We start from the raw sequence: 23828 nt of genomic DNA on the forward strand, positions 1-23828 counted from the left end.
TATACGACCACTGACTTTCTGAGGTTTGGCTTATTCTGCCAAATAATAATATTCTCTAGTTCCATCCATTTTTCTGAAAATGACACAATTTCATTTTTCTTTATGACCGAATAAAATTTTACTGTGTCTATATGCCACATTCTTTATATATTCATTGACTAATGGATACCAGGGCTGGTTCCATAATTTGGCTATATTGTGAACTGTGCTGCTATTTAAAAAAATCATGGGTATGCATGTATTGCTACAGCATGATGATTGTGTTTGTGTGTGTGTGTTGGTGCACATGTGCACACATGCACATGTACGGGTGCACCCAGAGGTGCTTTGCCACTGAAGTTCATCTCAGGCCCATTTAGGGAAAAAAAAAAAAAAAAATTTTTTTTTTTTTTTTTTTTTAAATTTTGAGACAGAATCTCACTAAATTGCTGAGGCTGGTCTCACACTTACAATCCTCCTGCCTTGGCCTCTTAAGGTTGCTGGTATTGTAGGGGCGCGCCACTAAGTGATATAGCTGGGTCTTAAGGTAATTCCATTCCTAGACTTCTGAAGAACATCTATACTGATTTCCATAGTGATTGTACTAATTTATAATCCCACCAACAATATAAAAATGCTCCTTTTTTCTTCTCTACATCCTTGTCAGCATTTATTATTGTTTGTATTCTTGATAACTACTATAGTGACTGGCGTACAATAAAATTTCAGTGTGCATATATTTCATCCACATTTCCCTTATAAGAGAGAAGTTGAATATTTTTTCATGTATTTGTTAAGTCATTTGCATTTCTTCTTTTGAAAAACGTCTGTTTAGTGCATTTGCCCAACTGGGTTATTAGGGTATTGCTCACTCGCTTGTTCGTTCTTTCTTTTCTCTCTTTCTTTTTTTTTTTTTTTGGAGTTCTTTGTATATATTCTGAATATTAAGGATAGAAGAGAAGCTAGCAGAGATTTTCTCCTATTTTGTATATTCTCTCTTTAAGAAACCTACTTTATTTTTTTTTAATTTTTATTGTTGGTTGTTCAAAACATTACATAGTTCTTGATATATCATATTTCACACTTTGATTCAAGTGGGTTATGAACTCCCATTTTTACCGCATATACAGATTGCAGAATCACATCAGTTACACATCCATTGATTTACATATTGCCATACTAGTGTCAAGAAACCTACTTTAAATGTAGGCATACACACTCTGAAGAAAATAGATGGAGGAAAATGTACTATGCTAACATTAATTCCCCCATCCCCAAAACAGGAGTACTTAATATTAAATATGAATAAACCAGAGTAAAGAAATTTAACAGGGATAGAGAGGGATATTATATAATGATAAAGGTGTCAATAATTCCAGTGTATATGACTAATAATAAAACATCAAAATATGTGAGGCAAAAACTGATAGAATTGCAAGGAGAAATAAATGAATCTCTACTGTAGTTGAAAACTTTAACACTCTTCTATCCAAAATGGACAGATCCAACAAGTAAAAAAGCAGTTAATGATATAACTGAACTGAAAACACATCTTAACAAATCTGAAAACATGTAAGTCATATATTCCTTGCACTTAACAACAGAATTAAAATGATAATAAAACAACATAAAGAGATTTAACAAATAACAAAAGGATTAAAAAGGAATACTATGAACAATTCCATGCCACCAAAATATTGGCAATGGGGTGAATGAACCCAGGGGTACTTAACCACTGAGTCACATTCCCAGAACTTTTTATTTTTTCTTTTGAGACAAGGTCTCACTAAATTGCTTAAGGCCTCATTAAATTGCTGAGGCTGGCCTCAAACTTGTGATCCTCCTACCTTGGCCTCCCAAGTCACAGGGATTACAAATGTGCACCACCACACATGGTGAGAGGGATCTTAACCACAGTTCAGTTTCTTTGATATAGGACTATTTAGGTTATCTACATCTATTTAAAAAATTTATCTTTCTCTCCCAGTGGTAGGCATTCACTGAGCTATATCCCCAACTTTTACTTCTTGAGCGTGCTTCAGTAATTTTTACCTTCTCCTCACCCTTTCTTTCCCCTGATCAATATGGCTAAAGGTTTATGAATTCTGTTTATCTTCTAAAATGATAAAACTTTTGGATTCATTGATTGATTTTTCTGCATTTTTATGTTCTGTATTAATTAATAGTGTGATTTTTTTTTCCCACTTTCTACTGTTTTTCTTTTTCTAAAACTTTAAGGTAGAAGGTGAAAAAATTTATCTGGCCTTTTTCTAATATAAGCAATACAAAATTAAATCTTATATTTAGAACTTTTAGATTCATAGTAAATTGAGCACAAAGTTCTGACATATCTTTCTATCCCCACTCTTATATGATCTCCAACCAAAGTTCATAGTTTACTTTTGGGTTCACTCTAATGTGTTCAATCTGGTATACACCATTTTATTATCTTAAAGAGTGGTTTCACTACCCTAAAAATCTTCTGTGCTCTATCTGTGTGTCCCTCTATCCAAATAACCCTTGGCAACCACCAATCTCTTCACTGGTTACTCTTCCCTTTACCACACTGTCATTTAATTGGAATCAGATAGCATGCAGCCTTTTAAGATTGGTTCCTTTCACTTGGTAATTCATAGTTAAGTTTCTTAAACGCATTTTTTTCCAGACTTGCTGGCTCATTTCTTTTTAGCATAAGCCTTGAACACAAAAGCTTATCCATTTGCCCGCTGAAATTAGTTGTATCAACTTTTTTGATTTTGTAGTTATGAAAAATGCTGCTATAAGCATCCATATGCAGGTTTTTGTGCGGGCATCCATACTAGGATGTAAGAGCAGATATTCTTGCTTTTCTTCCTCATTGTAGCGAGAAAGATTTGAGTTTCTCACCCATTAAGTATGATGTTAGCTGTGTAATTTTGTACATGTTCTTTATCTAAAGTTGAGGAAATTCTCTATTTCTAGTTTGCTAGGAGTTTTTAATCATGAATGAATTTGATTTTCTCAAATACCTTTTTCACATCTGTTGACATGAGCACTTGATTTTTCTTTAGCTTGTTGATGTGATATATTATACTGAGTTTCAAATGTTGAACCAACTTTAGTACCAGGGATAAATCCCACTTGGTCATGACATATAATTCTTTTTCTACATGTTTGATTTGATTTGCTAATATTTTGTTGAGGACTTTCCCATTTTTATTCAGGAAAGAGACTGAATTGTAGTGTTCTTTAATGCTTTCATGTAGCTCTGATATTAGGTGATGCATATTTGATATTAAGCATAACAGAATGAGTTACGAAGTATTCCTTCTGATTTTGTCTTCTGGAAGAGATTGGAGAGAACTGATATGCTTTCTTTAAAAAAAAAAACATGTATATATTATATACATACACTCATACATATACACACACACATATCTTTAGTTGTAGATGGACACAATAACTATATTTTATTTATTTATTTTTATGTGATGCTAAGGATTGAGCCCAGTGCCTCACATGTCCTAGGCGAAAGCGCTCTACCACTAAGCCACAACCCCAGCCCTGAGAATTGGTATAATTTCTGCAATGTTTGGTAGAATCCACCAGTAAACCCATCTGGGCATGGTAGTTTCTGTTTTCAAAGATTATCAGTGATTGATACAATTTCTTTAATACACATAAGCCTATTGGGAGACTGCTTCCTTCCTTCCTTCCTTGCCAGTCCGCCTGTCTTCATCCCCCTCTTCCCGGCCCAGCCTCTCCCTCCTTCCCCCAGCCGGCCCCTCCCCGCAGGGATAATATGGTCTCTGGCGATGGACGCCCCAAGTGCAGGATATGCCTTTGAGTACCTTATTGAAACATTAAATGGCAATTCAAGTAAGAAGTTCTTCAATGTACCTAAACTTGGAGGCACCAAGTATGATGTTCTGCCTTACTAAATACGGGTCCTGTTGGAAGCTGCTGTACAAAATTGTGATGACTTTTTAATGAAAAAGGAAGATGTTATGAACATTTTAGACTGGAAAACCAAACAAAGCATTGTTGAAGTGCCCTTTTTCCCTGCCCGTGTTCTTCTTTGAGATTTTACTGGAATACCAGCAATGGTGGATTTTGCTGCTATGAGGGAAGCAGTGAAAACTCTTGGAGGTGATGCTAAAAAAGTCCACCCTGCCTGTCCGACAGATCTCACAGTTGACCATTCTTTACAAATTGACTTCAGTAAATGTGCAATACAGAATGCGCCAAATCCTGGAGGTGTTGACCTACAGAAAATAGGAAAGATTTCTCCACTTAAAATGCAGCCTAAGAAGCTTCCATGCAGAGGCCAGACTACCTGGCGAGGATTCTGCGATTCTGGAGAACTAGGCCGAAACTCAGGAACATTTTCTTCACAGATTGAGAATATACCCATCTATGTCCTTTTCATTTGTAACCAGTGCCTGAGTATGAGAATGTTTGTTATTACCGTGCTGGGGATGTGGCTCAAGCGGTAGCACGCTCGCCTGGCATGCGTGCGGCCCAGGTTCGATCCTCAACACCACAAACAAACAAAGATGTTGTGTCTGCCAATAACTAAAAAATAAATATTAAAAAAATTCCAAAAAAAATATTTATTACTGCTAGTTAATTTTTATTAACAATAATAAATATTAATATTTCTAAAAATAGACATAAGCCTATTCAGTAATGTATTTCTTTTTGTTTGAATTTTGGAAGACTGTCTTTTAAGGAAGTGGTGCACTTCATCTAGGTTATCAAATTTGTTGGCGTGGAAGCTAGGTAGTGGGGTACATGCCTATCCCAACATATCGGGAGGCTATGTTAGGAAGACCACAAGTTCAAGGCCAGCCTCAGCCATTTAGTGAGGGATGTGGTTCAGCAGCTAAGCGCCCCTGGGTTCAATCCCAGGGTATAAGAATAAATAAATTTATGAAATAAATAAATTAGCTTGGGCTAAGCACAGCACTTGCCTAGCACGTGAAAGGGACTGGGTTCTATCCTCAGCACCACATAAAAATAAATAAAAATAAAGGTATTGTATCCATCTACAACTAAAAATATTTTTTTAATGAATTTTTTTAAAAAAAGAGAACTCCTAGCCTCAACTGCTTTAGAAGTGTTCAGAAGTCAGGCCTAGAGACAGAAATAATAACAAACCTATCTATACCAACTCTTCTAGAAAAGAAAGGGTGAAATACTTAAAACTCATTCATTCTAAGAAGGTCAGCATTACTTTGACTCTGAAACCAAACAAAAAATTGTAAGAAAAGCATAAGCCAATATCCCTCTTAAACACAGATGTTAATAGTTCCTTAAAATTAAAAAAAAAAGAATTTAATGATAAGTAAAAAATGATAATACAACATCAACACCAAGTAACAATCATCTCAAGAATCCAAGGTTGTTTTTAACATTAGAAAATCATCCAATATAATGCATTATATTAACATACTGAAAACCCCATGTAATCATTTCAATATATCTAATTTTAAAATACAGAAAAAATATTTGACAAAATTCAACATCCACAGCTGATAAGAGCCTACAGAATAGGATAAAATCTTTACGACACACATCTCAGAGCACTAACCTCCCAGATATATAAAGAACTCATAAAACTTCACACACACACACACACACACAAAAAAAAAAAAAAATGACCCAATCACTAAATGGACTAAGGAACTGAACAGACACCTCACAGAAGAATTAACAGAATTGTTCAACAAACATGAAAAAATGCTCATCATCTCTAGCAATTAGACAAATGCAAATCAAAAACTACTGTTAAGATTTCATCTCACTCCAGTCAGAATGGCAATTATCAAGACCACAAACAAAGATTGGAGTTGTGGCTCAGTGGTAGAACGCTCGCCTAGCCCAAGAGTGAGGTCCTGGGTTTCATCCTCAGCACCACATAAAAATAAAATAAAGGTATTGTGTCCAACTACAACTAAAAAATAAACATTTAGAAAAAAAGAAGAAGAAGAATACAAGCAAGGGGTTGGAGGATTGTGGCTCAGTGGTAGAGTACTTGCCTAGTATGTGTGAGGCATTGGGTTGGATTCTCAGCGCCCCATATAAATAGAATTTTAAAAAAGGTCCATTGGCAACAAATATTATATACATACATTAGTTGACAGTTGTATACAAATGAAGAAGAATACAAGCAAGGCCAGGCACAGTGGCACATGCCTGTATCCCAGCAGCTTGGGAGGCTGAGATAGGAGGCCTGCAAGTTCAAAGCCAGTCTCAGCAATGGCGAGGCCCTAAACAACTCGTTGAGACCCTATTTCTAAATAAGATACAAAACAGGACTGGGGGTGTGGCTCAGTGGTTGAGTCCCCCTGAGTTCAACCCCTGGTACCAAAAGGGGGAAAGAAAGAAGAAGGAAGGAGGAGGAGGAAGGAGGAGAAAAAGGAGGGAGAAGGAGGAAGGAGAAGGAAGGAGGAGGAGGAAGGAGGGGGGAGGAGGAGGAGGAGGAGGAAGAAGTGTTAGCAAGGATGTGGGGGGAAATGTACACTCATACATTTGCTGATGGGACTGCAAACTGGTGCAACCACTATGGAAAGCAATATGGAGATTCCTCAAAAACTTTGGAATGAAACCAACATTTGACCCAGATATCCCACTCCTTGGTATATACCCAAAGGATTTAAAATCAGCATACTACAGTGACACAGACACATCAATGTTAACAGCAGTGCAATTCACAATAACTAAACTACGGAATGAACCTAGATGCCCTTCAACAGATGGGTGAATAAAGAAAATGTGGTACAAATACACAATTGAACATTAACGCCTTAAAGAAGAACAAAATTATGGCATCTGAAGGTAAAGAAATAGACGTGGAGAATATCATGCTAAGCGAAATAAGCCAAACCAAACACCCAAAGGCCAAGTGTTTTCTCTGAGAAGTGGGTGCTGACCCATAAGGAGATTGGGGTGGGTGGGTGAAGGGACTTTGGATTGTGCAGAGGGGGCGGGTGTGGGGATGGGAAGGATGGTGAAATGAGACAGACATTATTACCCTATATACATGTATGATTACACTACTAGTGTGACTCTGCAACATGCGCAGCCAGAGAAATGAGAAGTTATGCTCCATTTTTATACAACCTGTCAAAATGCATTCTACTGCCATGTATAACTAATTAGAGCAAATTTTAAAAATGAAAGGAAAAAACTTTCAGGGAAGCTCTATCTCAAAATAGAAAAAGCGGGTGGGTGTGTGTGTGTGTGTGTGTGTGTGTGTGTGTGTGTGTGTGTAGGCTGGGGATGTGGTTCAGTAGTTAAGTAACCCTTGACTCAATCCCCAGGACCAAAAACAACTTTCAGCAAACTAAAACTTCTTCAACATAATATGTAACACTTAAAAGTTGAATATTTCCCCCTAATGTTAAAAAAAAAAAAAATTCACTCTCACTATTTCTGTTCAACATTACACTGGGGTTTCTGGTAGATCTAAGAAACAAAATAAAGGCATCTAGATTGGAAAGAACCAAGTAAAATCATCATATTCACAGATAACATGATCATCTATTAAGAAAATCCTATGGAATCAATAACCTCCTAGAATAGAAGAGTTTTGGCAAAGTTGCAGGAGATAAGATCAACAAGAAGAAATCAACTAGATTACTATATACTAGCAAACAATCCGAAATTGACATTTTAAAAAATTCTACTTACAATGGCATCAATTAACAAAATGTTTAGCAATAAAGCCAAAAATAAAAAACAAAAGTACAAGACTTGTACACTCATTTCTGAGATTAAAGACTTAAATAAATACAGTGATATAATGGCATCAGAAAACTCAATATTAAGATATTAATTCTCTCAAGAATATTCTATAGATTGAAAGCAGTTTCAATCAAAATGTCAGCAGTCTAGTTTCTACAAACTGACAATCTTATTTTAAAATTCTAAAAATGCAAAGAACTGACAGAGGATGTACCTCAGTCACAGAATGTTTCATAACATGCTTTGAGGCCCCCGGTTAAATTGCTAGTGCCACAAAAACAAACTACAAAAAAACAAACAAATTCCGGGGAGAGGAGACGACAATGTTGAAGGATGAACTCTACCTAATCTAAACCGGTTAGTTCACAATAGACCATAGAACTAAACATAAAACTTAAAAATATAAAACATCTAGAGGAAAACATAAAAAATTACGAATACCCAGGTATTCCAATCCTTGTAATAATATGCAAAAGAAATGAAAGCTTGTGTGTGTGTGTGTGTATGAATGACTGTAACAATGTTTACAGCAGCTTTATTTTTAATAACTCTAAACTGGAAACAATCTGAATGTCCATCAATTATAGAACAGATAAACTATGGTATAGCTATATAACAGAATAGTAGTCAGCAATAGAAATGAATGAACTATTAACACACACAACATAGATAAATCTCAAAATAATTATGCTAAGTTAAATAAGCTAGTCCAAAATAAAACTGTTCACACTGTGTATGTTTCCAATTGTTAATCTTTTAGAAAAATTAAAACTAATTTAGTGATAGTGGACCAGTCGGTGATGGAGCAGGAGTGGGAACACGAAGACAGGGAGGAAGAAATTAAAAGGAATCATAAGGAAACTTTTGTCTATGATTGTGGAGATAGTTTATATCAAAATTTACCAAATTTTCTACTTTAAATATATGTAACTTATTACAAATCAATTATACCTCAATAACGGTTAACAAAAGATTCAAAGTATTTGATACATTAAATTTCTGAATTAAATTTTTGAATACCTTTATTGCCAGATTCACAGTTTCTTCAAAATTAAAAAACATTTACAAATTTAAAAATTCTAAAAATTTAAAGTTTAGATTGCGAATACAATTATCTTGCTGAATAATACAGGGAAAGAACAAAGTGATAACAACTTTTGTTAAAAATGCAGAGTGATACCCAGGCAAGTTGGTACATGCGTGTAAGCCCAGCAACTTGAGAGGATGAAGCAGGAAACTGGCAAGTTGGGAGGCCAGCCTCACCCCAACTTAGGGAGACCCTGTGTCAAAATAAAAAATAAAAGGACTGGGGTTGTAGTTCAGAGGCAAAGTACTCCTGGGTTCAACTCCCAGTATGTATCTACAGATGTTTCAATAAATAATGAAGTGGGGCTGAGGTTGTGGCTCAGCGTTAAAGCGCTTGCCTAGCACATGTGAGGCCCTGGGTTCGATCATCAGCACCACATAAAAATAAAGATATTACAACTAAAAAATAAATAAATAAAAATTCATTAAATAAACAGGTAAGCAAGTAAATAAATAAATAAATAATGAAGTGGTTGAAATTGACATTTGGATTTCATTATAACTTAAAAGTTCTAAATATTTCTTTGATCTTTTAAAAATATTTAAAATGGCCAAGTAAGGAGGTTCATGCTGTAATCCCACCAATTATTTTTGCTGAAGCAAAAGAATCCCAAATTCACTGCCAGACAGGGCACCTTAGTGCCTTTATTTTGAGTTGCCTCAAAATAAAATTAAAAGGACTGGAAATGTAGTGTAGTCATAGAGCACTTGCCTAGCATGTGCAAGGCCCTAATTCAATTCCCATCCCTGGAAAAAAACAAAAAGGAACAAACACGTAAAAACTTACATATCACAAAGAAATTATTTTACAAAAAATAGTTTTGTTCTATACTCTAAAAGTCTTGAGGTTGAGGTTGTGGCTTAGTGGTAGAGTGCTTGCCTAGCATGTGTGAGGCAATGGATTCAATTCTAAGCACCACATATAAATAAATAAAATATAGATCCATTGACAACTAAAAACTATTTTTTAAAAAGTCTTACAAAAACAATATGAAAAGGACATTTATGGTTACTTGGACTTCAATGTATATAATTAAATTTATTTTAATCATAAACTAAAACCCTAAATTTTCTTAACTTATGAACCTTGCCACTCTATTTATAAGACCATTTTTAATAATAAAGAGAAAAGCACTTGTCTTTAAATTAAAATATATATATATATATGAATATATGAAAGTTAACAAATAATTTTAAAGGTATACTTAAAATTTAGGTCCTTCTTTATTCTCTCCCAAAGAACTGTAAGAAGAGACTGAAGAAAACTGATAAGTATCTGGTGTACAAAAAAAATGCTGAGAAAAAAAATACATTTAAAAGTTATCCAAATTTTAAGACTTAAAATTGTGAGTTATTTACAAAGATGGTAAAAACAACTAAGTTATAATAATGATGAAAAGTAAAATACTGAATAAAGACCACCTTGTTTTTTCTTCAAGTAGTGGGGACTGAATCACAGATGCTCTATCTAAATTACATCCCCAGCCTTTTTATTTTGAGATTTTCCTGCCTCAGCCTCCTGAGTAATAGGATTACAGACATGCACAACCTCACTGTGAACTGTGGTTTATATGCATCTAAGATATTTTTTAGAAAAATAACTAACACTAAGCAAATCTATTCATTAGGTCAAGAGCAAAGACTTTCTCCCCTTATCTTCCTTGGCAATATCCTACTGTACTATGGAGAAAACTGGTTCAAAAAGTCTACAAAGACTATAAATAGGGAATATAAGCAGAGGCAATCACAGTCAAAGATACAAGCCATCTCTACCTGTTTTTATCATTTTTTTTAGTTGCTGATGAACCTTTATTCATTTATTTATATGCAGTGCTGGGAATTAAACCCAGTGTCTCACATGCAAGGCAAGTGCTCTACCCCAGCCCTGTTCTTATCATATTAAAGAACTCTTTAAAACAAGTTCCTACAGACATCAAATCCCATGTGTTCCATCAAATCCTTTTTTATGTAAGAACTTAGTACCAATAAACAAAACCCACAAACATAAATACCCCAAAGTCAGTCACAAAAAGCTATGTATTCTTATACCTTTATGCTCGTTCTGATAATAATCTTAGTGATTAATAAAAAAAAAATCCCAATTTGTTCTTAACAATATTTATTTATTCATGTATCACTAGTCATTCACTACCATGGTTATAAATGGCTTGTTTGAAAATATTATGCTAGTGTATTATAGTTATAGTATTTAAAAGATCACAGTAATGCTACATTTAATATGACATCACACTGAATTTGTTTGCTTGTTGCTAATTTCTTTCTATAGGGGATTGAACTCAGGGGCACTTAACCACTGAGCCACATCCGTAGCCATATATATACACATACACATACACACACACACACACACACACACACACACACACATACAATTTAGAGACAGGGTTTCAATTTCACCAAATTGCTGAGGCTGGCTTTGAATTTGTGATCCTTCTGCTTCGGTCTCCCTAGCTACTGGGATTACAGGCCTGCATCACTGTGCCCAGCTCTTGTTGCTAATTTCTAACCTTAAAAATGTTTAGAGTCCAAAAGGGTTAAAAGTTGTATATATAAAATACAATTAAAACTTGATGCAAACTTCAAGAATAAAGAAGTAAAATGTGATTTCTTTTTTTTCCTGGCACTGGAGATTAAACCCAGGGATGCTCTACCATTGAGCTATATTCCTAAACTTTTTTTTTTTTTTTTAAACAGGGTTTTGCTAAGTTTTTGAGACTGGTCTCAAACTTGTAATCCTCCTACTTCAGACTTCATGAAATGGAATTAAAAAAAAAAAGTACAGAAGATAGAACAAAATTTTAAAATGTGTAATCAAAACTGGCTAACAAGCTGGATATGGTAATTCATTCCTGTAATCTCAGGTACTTGGAAGGCTGAAGCAGGAGGACTGCAAACTCAAGTCCAGCCAGAACAACTCAAAGAGACCCTATCTCAAAAAAAAAAAAAAAAAAAAAAGAACAGTACAGCTGGGTTGAAGCTCAGTGGTAAAGCACCCCTATGTTCAACCTCCAATACCAAAAAATTAAAAAGACAGAGCTGGGGGTATAGCTCAGTGGTAGAGCACTTGCTCACCATGCAGAAACAGTGGGTTCAATCCCCAGTACCAGAAAAAAAGAAAGAAGAAATAACAAAAAAATTAGCTACCAATACAGGCATTTAAAAATCACATTAGTGAATTAAAGTTCCCTGTGACTTTTTTATTAAAATGTATTTTACAAACATTAAATAGAGTCTTGAAGTAGCCCTGAAACTCAAAGAATAAAACTCACACTTACATTCCCTGATCTATATCAATAAAAGATAAATGTGGTAAATCTACACTAAAATGACATCTTTCCCCTGAAAAGAAGCTATGGCTCAAGTCTTACATCATCCATCAGGGTCATGAAGCCCAAATTACCATACCATGCTAACCCTTAAAAGTATTCAAGACCACACCTGCCTTAAGTCTACCAGCGTTAACAATTATGGTTTTACCCCTGTTCATGTCACTAAACCAAAAGACACCATCCAGGTCAATTCCCTATCAGCTCTAAACATACCCTCTTACACCCATATCTTCCACATCCTTCTTGACAGCTGAAACTTTCCATTGTGCTCTCTGGAACGCAGTGTCATCTGGATAAGGTGCTACGTAACTCAATCTTTTCTCTAAACATCCCCTTCAGATTCTTGCTTCAACAAATACTTGGGACCACCCTGTCCACTGTGGCTATCTCAATAAATGATGACTACTTTGTTCCCATAGTTCTTATCACTGGATAGGGAGAATAGGTAGGTTTCCTTGTTATGCGATGCGAACTGTAAGCCTCTTTCTCTAAAACCCTCCAGGTATAAAATCTCATGTCACCAGACCTTATCACACAGTAGGCCTCACTGTTAGGGCAGAATTTGGCAAAGTACAAGCCCTTTGATCATTCACCTGTTTTTGTACACACAGCTCAACAGCTAAGAATGATTTTTATATTTTTAAGGTTGAAAAAAATCAATAGGGCCATTTCATGATATATGAAATTTAAATTTCAGTGTCCATAAATAAAGTTTTACTGGAATACTGCCAGATCCACTTATTTACAAATTGCCTATTATTATTTCTGTGGTATAACAGCATAGAGTTGAGTACTAGACAGAGACAGTATGTTCTGCAAAACCTAAAATACTTAGTATCCAGTCCTTGACAAAAACTTTTCCAACCACCACTTTAGAACTATATTACTATGACTCCCCTACACTACTCCCATCTTACTTCTTAGACAGTCTCCAAACTCTCGGCTCCTTGACAGACTCTCCTCCAGTCATCTTATTCTCTGCTCTCATATTCGTCATCACCTAGATTCTGTTTTCACTAATAATTGTTATCACTATATAATCTCCATTAGCACAACCTACTCTCTTGACTACCACCTATTTCCAATTTACTCTATTCCAACAACCCTTTAATTTCATTATTTATTATCTCTTATCTTCTATTATCCTCATTTCCCTATGTATTAACTTTAAATATCATGACCCATCAGTATAACTCTCCTTGCACTCACACTCAACTCATTCAGTATATTCACATAATAAAACAACAACCTGACTAAATTCTACTTTGTGCCCACAGCTATATATAGGCAGACCAGAAATGAGAAAAATTAAAAACTCTGCAAAATTGCTTCATTTAAAATTCTTGACCATGATCCTCAAATGGTAAACCAAACAATTAGACTAAATTCCCCTAGTAAATTTTCTTTGCCATTATTATAGTAAATTATCTGTGTTTTGTCTGCTCAAATCTATAATGCTCATCTCATTCTTACAATTGATAACATTGCTTCTTATATCTCACACACAAAAAAAATTATTATTTATCAGAAGAGAATTTCAAAAAAAAAAATTTTACTTTTTTTTTTTAAATATCCTTTTTTACCCCCAGTTCCCTGACCAGTTATCACCATTCCTCTTTTTGGCAAAGCTCCTGAAAACAATAATTTATACTGTCTGACCCTCCCATTCTCTCCTACATCCACTCCATTCACGCTTTTGCTTCCACCACACTACAACTGTTTATCAACGTCACTAATAACCTCCACTTGAAAAAATCTATAGCCAGTCTTTATTATATGACACACATTCCCTTTAACTTGGTTTCCAGCATACTGCATCCTATTGTTTTTCTTCCAAACTCTGGCCTATTATTTTAGTTTGCTTATTGCATTTCTTCCAGACCTTTTAACCTAGGCCTTGGTGATGTGATCTAGTCTCATGGCTTTAAGTAACTTCATATGCATAAAATTCCCAAAGTTATATCCAAAGTCTGGTCCCCTTTCCTGACTGGCAAGTATACATACAGCTGGTTAGTCAGTATCTCTATTTAGATGTCTAACGGATACCTCAACCCTAATATATCAAATGTACGCAGAATAGCCCACCACTATATCCACATCCTAAACCCTGGAACCTGTGAATATTTTTATGTTATATGGCAAAAGAAACTTTAAGTTTCTAAGCTCATGAATCTTAAGAAAGGGAAAATTACTCTGTATTTTTTCAGGGTAGGCTCAATTTTACCACATGGGCCCTTTAAAAAGAGAGAATTCTCTGACTAAAAGCAAAAGAGATGCAACAGAAGGAAAGTCAGAGAGATTCCAAATGTGAAAAAATTCAGCATGTCATGACTGGCTCCAAGATGAAGGGGAGGTAGAGGGGATTGTGTAGTAAGGAAAGCAAAGACTTCATAGAAGCCCTACAAGTGTAGGTTGGGCTCCTAGCTGATATCCAACACAGAAATGGGCACCTTGATTCTACAATCACAAGGAAACAAATTCTATCAATAACCTGAATGAACTTCAGAAGCATATTCTTTCAGATAAGAACACAGGCCATCAAACACTTTGATGACCTTTAAATGAAGTAAATGAACCAGCTTGAGCCCAGCCTTTCTGACTTACAAAACTGTGACATAAGTTAATGTTGTTTAAACTGCTAAATTTGCAGTAGTATGTTCAGACAGCAATGGAAAACCCAAATATACAACAAAACTGAATTCATCACCTTTCCCACAACCTATTACACTCATAGTCTTTCTTATCTTCATTAACAACTCCATTGCTTTTATTTATCAGGGATCAAAACCTCTGGAATCACATATGGATCCTCTCTGATCTTGCAACTTATCTGTAAAAAGTCACATGGGTTCTACCTTTCGCTGTATTCAGAATCTGATCACCTCTCATTACCTCTTCCACTATTACCACCATCTCCACTAAATTACTGCCAACAATCTCCTAATGTCCTCCCTACTATTCTTGACTCTCTATTCATGAAAATACAGCCATAAGTTCTTTCAAAATTCAAGTCAGACCATGTTACATCTCAGTTCAGAACTCTCCAATTGCTTGCTTTTCACCCAAACTAAAAGACAAAAGCCCTTACACTAGTATATATAACCCGTCACTCTGTCCTCATTTCCTACTGCATTTTCTCACTTGCTTACTCTTTGTCGGCCACCTGTCCCTGCCTATATTCATTTTCATATTAACCACATAATAACCTTAATAATACTTAATATTTGCTAAGAAATACTTACTATGAACCAGGTACCATTCTAATTGCTTTAGATGTATTATCTTATTCAATTGCATTAATTATTTCCCCTATTTTACAGCTAATAAAATTTGAGTTACAGAGAGAAAAATTAACCTAAGGGTTCCATCAGTAAGTGAAGCCAGACAACAAAATCACAGGTACATTAAGCCTACCCCACACTCAAATTCTTAATCTCAATGGAGCCTCCCACTTATTATCCTCATTGGTCTTTGGAGACAGTATAGAATAAACAGAAAGTGGCACAAAGGACTAAGATGTGGGTGGGAAAAATTAGGAATCAGGACATTGAGAGTTAAAACACTTCTTGGGCTAAAAGTCAGCACATAATTAGATACTTCAAACTTACTTTTTCTGTAGTAACAGTCAAGGATGGAACCAATGCAGGTGATGGCTCTGGTTGCTTCTTGTGTTTTTGTTTGTGTTTGTCTTTTTCTTTATATTTCTAAAAATAAACAGAAGTAATTTAAATTTAAATCATAACTCATACATATGCAATGCAGAGATTCTTTTAAACCATATAGTAATTTAAAACGTTATCAAAAACTAACTTCTGACAAAGAATAACCAAAAAAATCATCTAATTTTGGATATAAATAAGTAAAACTAATTTATTTTTAAATGAATTATCCACCTTATTCTTGATCAATCTAAAACAATACTACTAAACAAATGCTACATTTATATTTAGCAAAATGTATACTTTTTCTTTAAAAAAAAAAACACACAAATACTTTTTATAAACAGCACTTTCAAGTTTGTATAGCCCTTCACATGTATTATCACATTGAAAAGTACCACATTCTCCACTTCCATATAATTCCATATCCCAAAAACTGGAGATCAGGGCATAGAAACTTAGGCAAGAAATACTTTACTCACAAAATTATGAATTAGTTATCTCTAACAACAACAACAACAAAAGTTAGGTGTGCTTCAAAGTACTTACACTAATTAATTGAATATAAAAAAGAAAGTTAATTAAATGAGAAATCAACTACATATTAGGAGCCCAACTTTGTTTCATGTCAAGAATTTTAACCTAAATGTTCTTAGTTGTTGTAATCAGACAGGTTTAAAAAAAACAGTATGGAGATCTGGGGTTGAGCTCAGTGTCAAAGCATTTGACTAACATGGATGAGGCAATGGGTTTGATCCCCAGCCCCATTAAAAATGAATTAATGGGCTGGGGTTGTGGCTCAGAGGTAGAGCACTCACTTAGCATATGCGAAGCCCTGGGTTCGATCCTCAGTACCACATAACAATAAATAAATAAAATAAAGATATTGTGCCCAACTACAACTAGAAAATAAATATTTTAAAAACTGAATTAATATAAAAAACAGTATTGATATTTATCTATTTTTTGTACACAGGGGTACTCTGTCACTGAGCTCCATCCCTAGCCCTTTTGTATTTTGAGACAGGGCTTAAGTTGCTTAGGGCCTCACTAAATTGCTAAGGCTGGCTTTAAATTTACAATCATCCTGCCTCTATCTTGTGAGTTGCAGGGATTACAGGTGTGTGCCACTGCACCCAGCAAATTTGCTACTAAAGACTTAGTTGAATTTATTTACTTCTTATAATGTTTAAATTTAACCATTCAAAGGACTTAATCTATTCCAGGCACGAAAAATTAATTTATCTGTCTCTGCCCTAAAAGAGATTATATACCAGAACAAAATGCATGAAAATTAAGGATATATGTTTTATCACACCCCAAACTACTCCTTCACTTTTACTTCTGAAGTGCATAAGATATTTTCTGACCACAATGTTAATGTTGTTGCAACAGAAAATACAAATTAACACTATAATACTTTTTATTTTTTGTGGAGGAAACTTTTCTATCCTCAAGTTATATTATTGTGGCAGATGGCTCCCAGGGAATCATGCTTCCCATTCTTTGCAATAGGATATTGTTCCTCCAATCATAAAACATTCTCTTTCCCACTGCATTAACCTGAGTTAGTTACAAGACCTGCTTTGATTCAGCAGGATACGATGTACAAATTCAGGAAACCAAAGATTTGCATGGCTTCTACCTTTGCTATTTTAGATCCTAACCACCACATAAAGAACCATTCCACACTCCCCTGATAATAGAGGCCAAATAAAGAATGAGAAGGAATATTTGGGAGAAATGAGGGACACTGGCCTCCAGGCAGCAGCACCTAGTCCCAGACATGTGAATAAAACCAACAATGAACACCTAAGCCAGCTACCAACTTAATGTAGCTTCATGAATAAATCCAGCTAGATACCACATGGAAGAAAGATAAACTGTCCCTGTTGAGCCCTGTCTGATAAACCACTAAAAGTTGTAGGGTGGGTATGACCCAGCTATCCGACTCCTTGGTAGTTTCCCAAAACATAAAAAATCAGAATACTATAGCAATATAGCCACCTCAATGCTTACAGCAGCACAATTCACAATAATAATTATGAAATCAACTCAGGTGCCTGTCAATAAATGAATAAATTAACAAATAGTGGTATGACACATATAAGGGAGTTCTACTCAGTTATAAAGAAAAAAATGAAATTATAGCATTTCCTGGTAAATAGATGGGAATGGGGAATATCATACTAAGTGAATAAGCCAACTCACAAATTCAAAGGTTGAATGTTTTCTCTCATGGGAGGGAAAGATAGGATAACATAAATGAAGATCATATCGTAGAAGGAAGAGATTGAGAGGCAAAGTGAAGGGATGGGAAAGTGGAGGCAATGTGGAATGTATTCTTTATAAAAAATCATATTACGGCTGGGCATGGAAGTGCACACCTATAATCCCAGCGGCTCGGGAGGCTGAGGCAGGAGGACTGCCAAGTTCAAAGCCAGCAACTTAGCAATGGTCTAAGCAACTTAGCAGAACCCTGTCTCAAAAATAAAAAAGGCTGGGGATACAACTCAATGGTTAAGCGTTCCTGAGTTCAATTTCTGGTACAAATTTTATATATATATATATGTAAAAAGAACCAATCAAATACAAATAAATAGATGAGCTAAAGGAAGTCTAGTAAAGTAGAGGAAGGAGAAAGGGGAAGGAAAGGGAGAACAAGAGGGAAAAAGAGGGATCAAGAAATGAAATCTAATTCCATGCATGTTATGAGTTTTTCCAGATGAACCAACTACTAGTAAAACTAGAGAGAGGTCTAACCCCGCTCCCTCCTTTCATAAAGGCCTGAATTTTTTTTAAATAATAATAAATGTGAAAAAGAAAAGTTATGGAGTAGTAGCAACAGTAAATACTTAAAACAAGACTAGAATACAAGACTGAGTCATACAAGCTAAGAAAGTACAAATTAAAAAAAAAAAAACAATATTGGCTTTTTTATTTTGTTATGTAGTACTGGAATTAAATACCACTAGCTACATTCTCAGGCCTTTTTATTTTTTGAGACAGGCTCTCACAGAGTTGCCCAGGCTGTCCTCAAAATTGCTCTCCCTTTAAAACACATAATAAAGGAGTTTTCTATCTATGTTCTTCCCATACTGGGCTTTATTTTTCCAGGGTATAAAAGATAGAATAATTTAATAGTAAATGATCCTAAGTAACCAAAAGGCAAACAAATTCTAATAATCTCCAAAGCACATGAGAGTAAAAGGCAAGGTACACACCTGCCAAATATACAAAAATGTCACATATAAAGACAGAAAAGTCATATAGAGCAAATCATGGAATAATACAAAAGTTTGGATTTACATAATACATCAAAAAATGGGGGTTTTTTTGTTTGTTTGTTTTGTTTTGTTTTTGGTACTGGGAATTAAACCCAGGGGCACTTAATCACTGAGCCACATATCCAGCCCATTTTTATATTTTAGTAGAAACAGGGTCTCACTAAGTTGCTTAGGGCCTCATTAAGTTGCTTAAGGGCCTCACTAAATTGCTGAGGCTGGCTTTGAACTTTTGATCCTCCTGTCTCAGTCTCCCCAGCCCCTGGGATTATAGGCACAAGCCATAGTGCCCAGCTTGGGTTTTGTTTTTAGTAAGATTCAATGTTGCCTAAATTAAAGGGAAATGAGCACTTACATACATTATTAACAGAATATAAATACATGAAGGACAATTTTTAAAACAACAATTAGAAACCATTAATGAATTCAAAGCCTCTGAATGTCATTTCACCTCTAAGAGATAAACAATGGTTTAAATACAATCTGTTAAATACAGATTTAAATACAGCAACATATAGATACTATGGGGGAAATGAAAGAAAAAACTGTCAATGTACAGAAGAGGTGTGTTTGAAAAATAAGCATGTTATAATCTCAGCTACTTAGGAGGATGAATCAGGAGTATCACAAATTTGAGTCCAATCTCAGCCACTCATCAAGACTCTGTCTCAAAACAAAAAATAAAAAGGAATAGGGATATAGCTCAGTGGTCAAGCATCCCTGGGGTCAATCCCAAGTACTAAAAAAGAAAAAAAAAAAAAAAAGCATGGATTATTTTTATGTAAACACATAGGTTAAGATAGCCAATGTCACTCCAAAAAGAATCTATATCTATAATAATTCTTTTAAATCAGTACTGTAGAAATTTGTGATTCACAAATACATGTTGTCATAATCTTTAAAATATCTAAGAAATTTATATTTATATCTTCATAGATCAGAAAGGTATGGTTTCAATAAATACAAGGTGGATTCTGTTGCCTATATTTCTCCACAGCTCAGAAAACTTAAACATTTTTGAATTTTTAAAGAAAAAGGTGGGGAGGGCTGGGGCTATGGCTCATCAGTAGTGCTCGTGCCTGGCATGTGTGAGGCACTGGGTTAGATTCTCAGCACCACATATAAATGAATGAATGAATGGATGGATGGATGAATAAAGATCAACAATTAAAAAATATTTTTTAAAAAAATACAGAGTACCCAGAATGAGAAGTTTTAGAGCAGAAAATCCAAACAGTATGGGAATGCAAGAAGGATTGAAAAGAGGCAACTGCAGCAACAGTTAAGATTACTAAATGGTTTCAAGTAAAGAAATAAACACAGCAGCATTTACATCTCTCTCTGTTTCCAGGGTTCAAACAAAACAGGTTTAAAAAGAAAAAGGGGGGGAAAAAAGTATGTGTATATATATATATACTTTTTTTTATATGGTTATATATATGGTTCCAGAAGCATTCCTAAAGCCAGGAATGGTGGTTTACATCTGTAATCCCAACAATTTGGAAGGCTGACCAAATCCTCCCAAAAATTGGGAGAATTACTAACTTCAAGGTCAACCTAAGCAACTTATCAAGACCCAGTCTCAAAATTTAAAAAAATAAATAAATAACAAGGGCTGGGGATGTAGCTCAGTGGTAGAGCACCCCTGTGTTCAATCCCCAGTAGTGCCAAAAAAAAAAAAAAAAAGTAGTAAATACTTGTAAATTCCTGGCTAAGAATTAGATGTCTCAAGAGTTTTAAACAATATACATTTAGTCAGTAAACCACTAACAGAAAAGCTTGGGGCAGTGATTCCTAGAAAGAAAGCACTATTGTGCTGAAGAGTACTTGATTTAGGGGGAAAACACACACACACACACACTAGCTTAAATTAGCAGAGGTTTCCTAACACAGAGAAAATAATTTCATTATCACTACTTGACAATAAGAGTTCATCGGCAAGCCCAATATTAAAATTAATACTTGGCCACAAAATAAGAAAAGAAAAATACATGTGAGCTATTTTAAAACACCTCAATTCTTTATGTTGAAACTGAGTAAGGAAAGTGTGCCTTCATTGAAAAATATGAAATGTCCTTTAAAACACAGCAGACCAATCTCTTGTAAAACATGAGTCTTATTTAACATAAGACTTTGAATCACATCGCAAATTCTTCCAACATTACCCAAAACATATATATATATATTTATTTGTTTGTTTATTTATTTATTTATTTTGATGAACAAAAACCTGTAAAAAGAGCCAACCAAATCAACCAACATGCAATCAAAAACTGGAAGCAAGGGAGATAATAATGTATTACCCAAAAAGTGTCACAAAGAGTGATATAAACAATTTTTAGAAAACACTGGAAACTGCCTTGGCTTAACCATATGATTCAGTTCTTAATCCTGTCTCTAATTTCCCAATTTTTTAAGAAAATAACCAGACTCCCAAAACTGGAAAGAAAATCTCACCTTTGTTTTCCTACCTATTTAACTTTTTCTGACTAAAAAGAGTAGTTAGTACTGTATTAGCTTCAGGAGAGAAACAGTAAAACCTGAGGTTAAGGGGAGGATAAGTAAGAGGTGCTGACTCTTTCAAAGTAAAGGATCAAGGATTGAAGCTGCGAATGAGTGCAAGGGTGTTCCTCCATATTAATTAGAGATAACCACTTGGAATCCAATTCATTTATTGACAGGCACCTGTGTTGATTCCATAATTTATTATTATGAATTGTGTTGTTACTAGAAAGGAGAATTTGTCTGGAATTCTAAAAAACAACTGTACATTGCCCAAAGGTGAGCTTTTATATTGTATCCCATTCTCTACCTGCAGAAAAATTGCAAAACACTTCACTCTCAAATCTGGTCTCAAAAACAGTGAAAATCCCCCCCACCCCCCGCAAAAAAAAAAAAAAAAAAAATCACCAAAATTTTAGTGAAGTGAAGCAAATGTCCAAAAAGAGCAAGATGAAACAAAGCTGCATGGCAAACAGAGTGTAGTCAAAACGTAATACAAAAAACATAGAATAGTAAAAATCAGGTAGAAGATGTGGCTCAGTAGTAGAGTTCTTGCCTAGGATGCACAAGGCTCTGGGTTAAATCCCAAGTACTGTAGCGAAAAATAAAACCCAAACTTTAAAAAATACACATATATAGATGTATGTATACATAAGTTATATATATCCCAAAAATTACAACCTAGAAGCAAATTTAAATCATCTTTAATAAAGATATTTCCCAAAACTGCCCCACAGTAATTAAAACTTACTTGTAAAATGAATTCAAACAAAAAACTCAAGAATGAGCAGGGCTTGATGGAGCACACCTGTAATCCCAAAGGCTCAAGAGGCTAAGGCAGGAGTATTGCGAGTTCAAAGCCAGCTTCAGCAAAAGTGAGGTGCTAAGCAACTCAGTGAGACCCTGCCTCTTAAATACAAAATAGGGCTGGGAATGTGGCTCAGTGGTGGAGTGCCCCTGAGTTCACTCCCCAGAAACCCCAGCCCCCCCCAAAAAAACCCCAAAATATTCAAAAATGAGATGATAAAAAAATAAAAAAGGATTACAGAACCAAAGTAATGAATAAAACATTATAGAATTACTAAATACAAGAGAAATGGCAAGGAAAAGACAACACATTGTTGAAACTAAAAAAAAAAAAAAAAAAACTCTACTAAAAGACTTGAAATAATCACAATAATGAAAATATAAAGAAAACAAAACAAGCCAGGTATTGTGACACATGCTTTCAACCCCAGCTACTAAGGAGACTGAGACAAGATCCCAAGTTGAAGGCCAGGCTGAGTAACATAGTTGACCCTGTCTCAAAAATAATAATGGGCCATGGGGGTGGAGTGTTATCTCAGTACTACAGCAATTGCCTTGCATGCACAATGCCTTGGGCTCAATCCCCAGCACTGCCAAAAAAAAAAAAAAAGACAAGGGGTGGGGGTGGGAGTGCTAGAAATGTACCTCAGTGGCAGAGAACTTGTCTAACCTGCATGAGACTCTAGTTCAATCCCCTATTAAACAAAACAAACAAACAAAAAACCTAGTAAACAGCTACAGAAAACAAAGATAATCAAACATAAAGATAACTTTTGTCCCTGAAGTAGAATCCAATAAAGAGGAATAGAAGGTATAATCAAACATAGAACTGTACAAATTGAAAAATAATTCTAAAAATTCTTTTATATTTAACACCCAAACTGATAGAAGAAGGCAAGAGGGAAAGGGATAGGCAGGTGTATCTGTAATCATTTCCAAAGCAAAAGCAATATTCCAGGCCCATAGTCTTGGGAATTGTGACCCACTGATCCTATATATAGCCAAGATACAGCCCAAAAACTAAGCAAGAAGACTCCTGTTATGGAAAAACTCAAGAGAATACAGGTCCTAACAACTTCTTTCAAAATGTTACTTAAAAGCAAAATTCAGCCAACGTAAGATATGAAAGAAAGAACTTATTGGAGGAGCTGTGGCATAAGGACTGGAAGTAAACACCTAGCAAATAAATCTAAACACAGAATGCCCACCATACTCAGAGGATTATGGTTAAAAAAGAATGTCACAGAATTTTTTATGGGAAAAATTTAACATAAATATCTTTAAAAACATACAGACTGGACAGCAGGGAAAAGTGAAATGGACACAGGCGGCCTTTCATAGCAGGAGCTCGATATAGAATTTAAAGCATTTAATGAAAACAAAACATAATAGTTTAACACCAAACAGTAACTAACATGGAGAACCCTCCCTTG

General features: G+C 35.0%; 1 protein-coding gene and 1 pseudogene across 10 annotated transcripts in view; one reads left to right on the plus strand and one right to left on the minus strand.

Moving 5' to 3' along the window:
- Positions 1-23828, minus strand: part of Mllt10 (MLLT10 histone lysine methyltransferase DOT1L cofactor) — a 193123-nt gene that overhangs the window by 75231 nt on the left and 94064 nt on the right. For all 10 annotated transcript variants that reach the window (XR_011703945.1, XM_071599851.1, XM_071599856.1 and 7 more), the window contains one exon: positions 15752-15847. Coding sequence is in view for 9 of the 10 variants with exons in the window: in XM_071599851.1 (XP_071455952.1) it covers positions 15752-15847 (96 nt within the window). In the remaining variant the exon portion in view is untranslated. The remainder of the gene's footprint in view (positions 1-15751; positions 15848-23828) is intronic.
- On the plus strand, positions 3748-8627 carry LOC114087037 (iron-responsive element-binding protein 2-like; annotated as a pseudogene).

The sequence above is a fragment of the Marmota flaviventris genome, chromosome 12 (genome assembly GCF_047511675.1).
Source record: "Marmota flaviventris isolate mMarFla1 chromosome 12, mMarFla1.hap1, whole genome shotgun sequence".
Taxonomy (NCBI): Eukaryota; Metazoa; Chordata; class Mammalia; order Rodentia; family Sciuridae; genus Marmota; species Marmota flaviventris.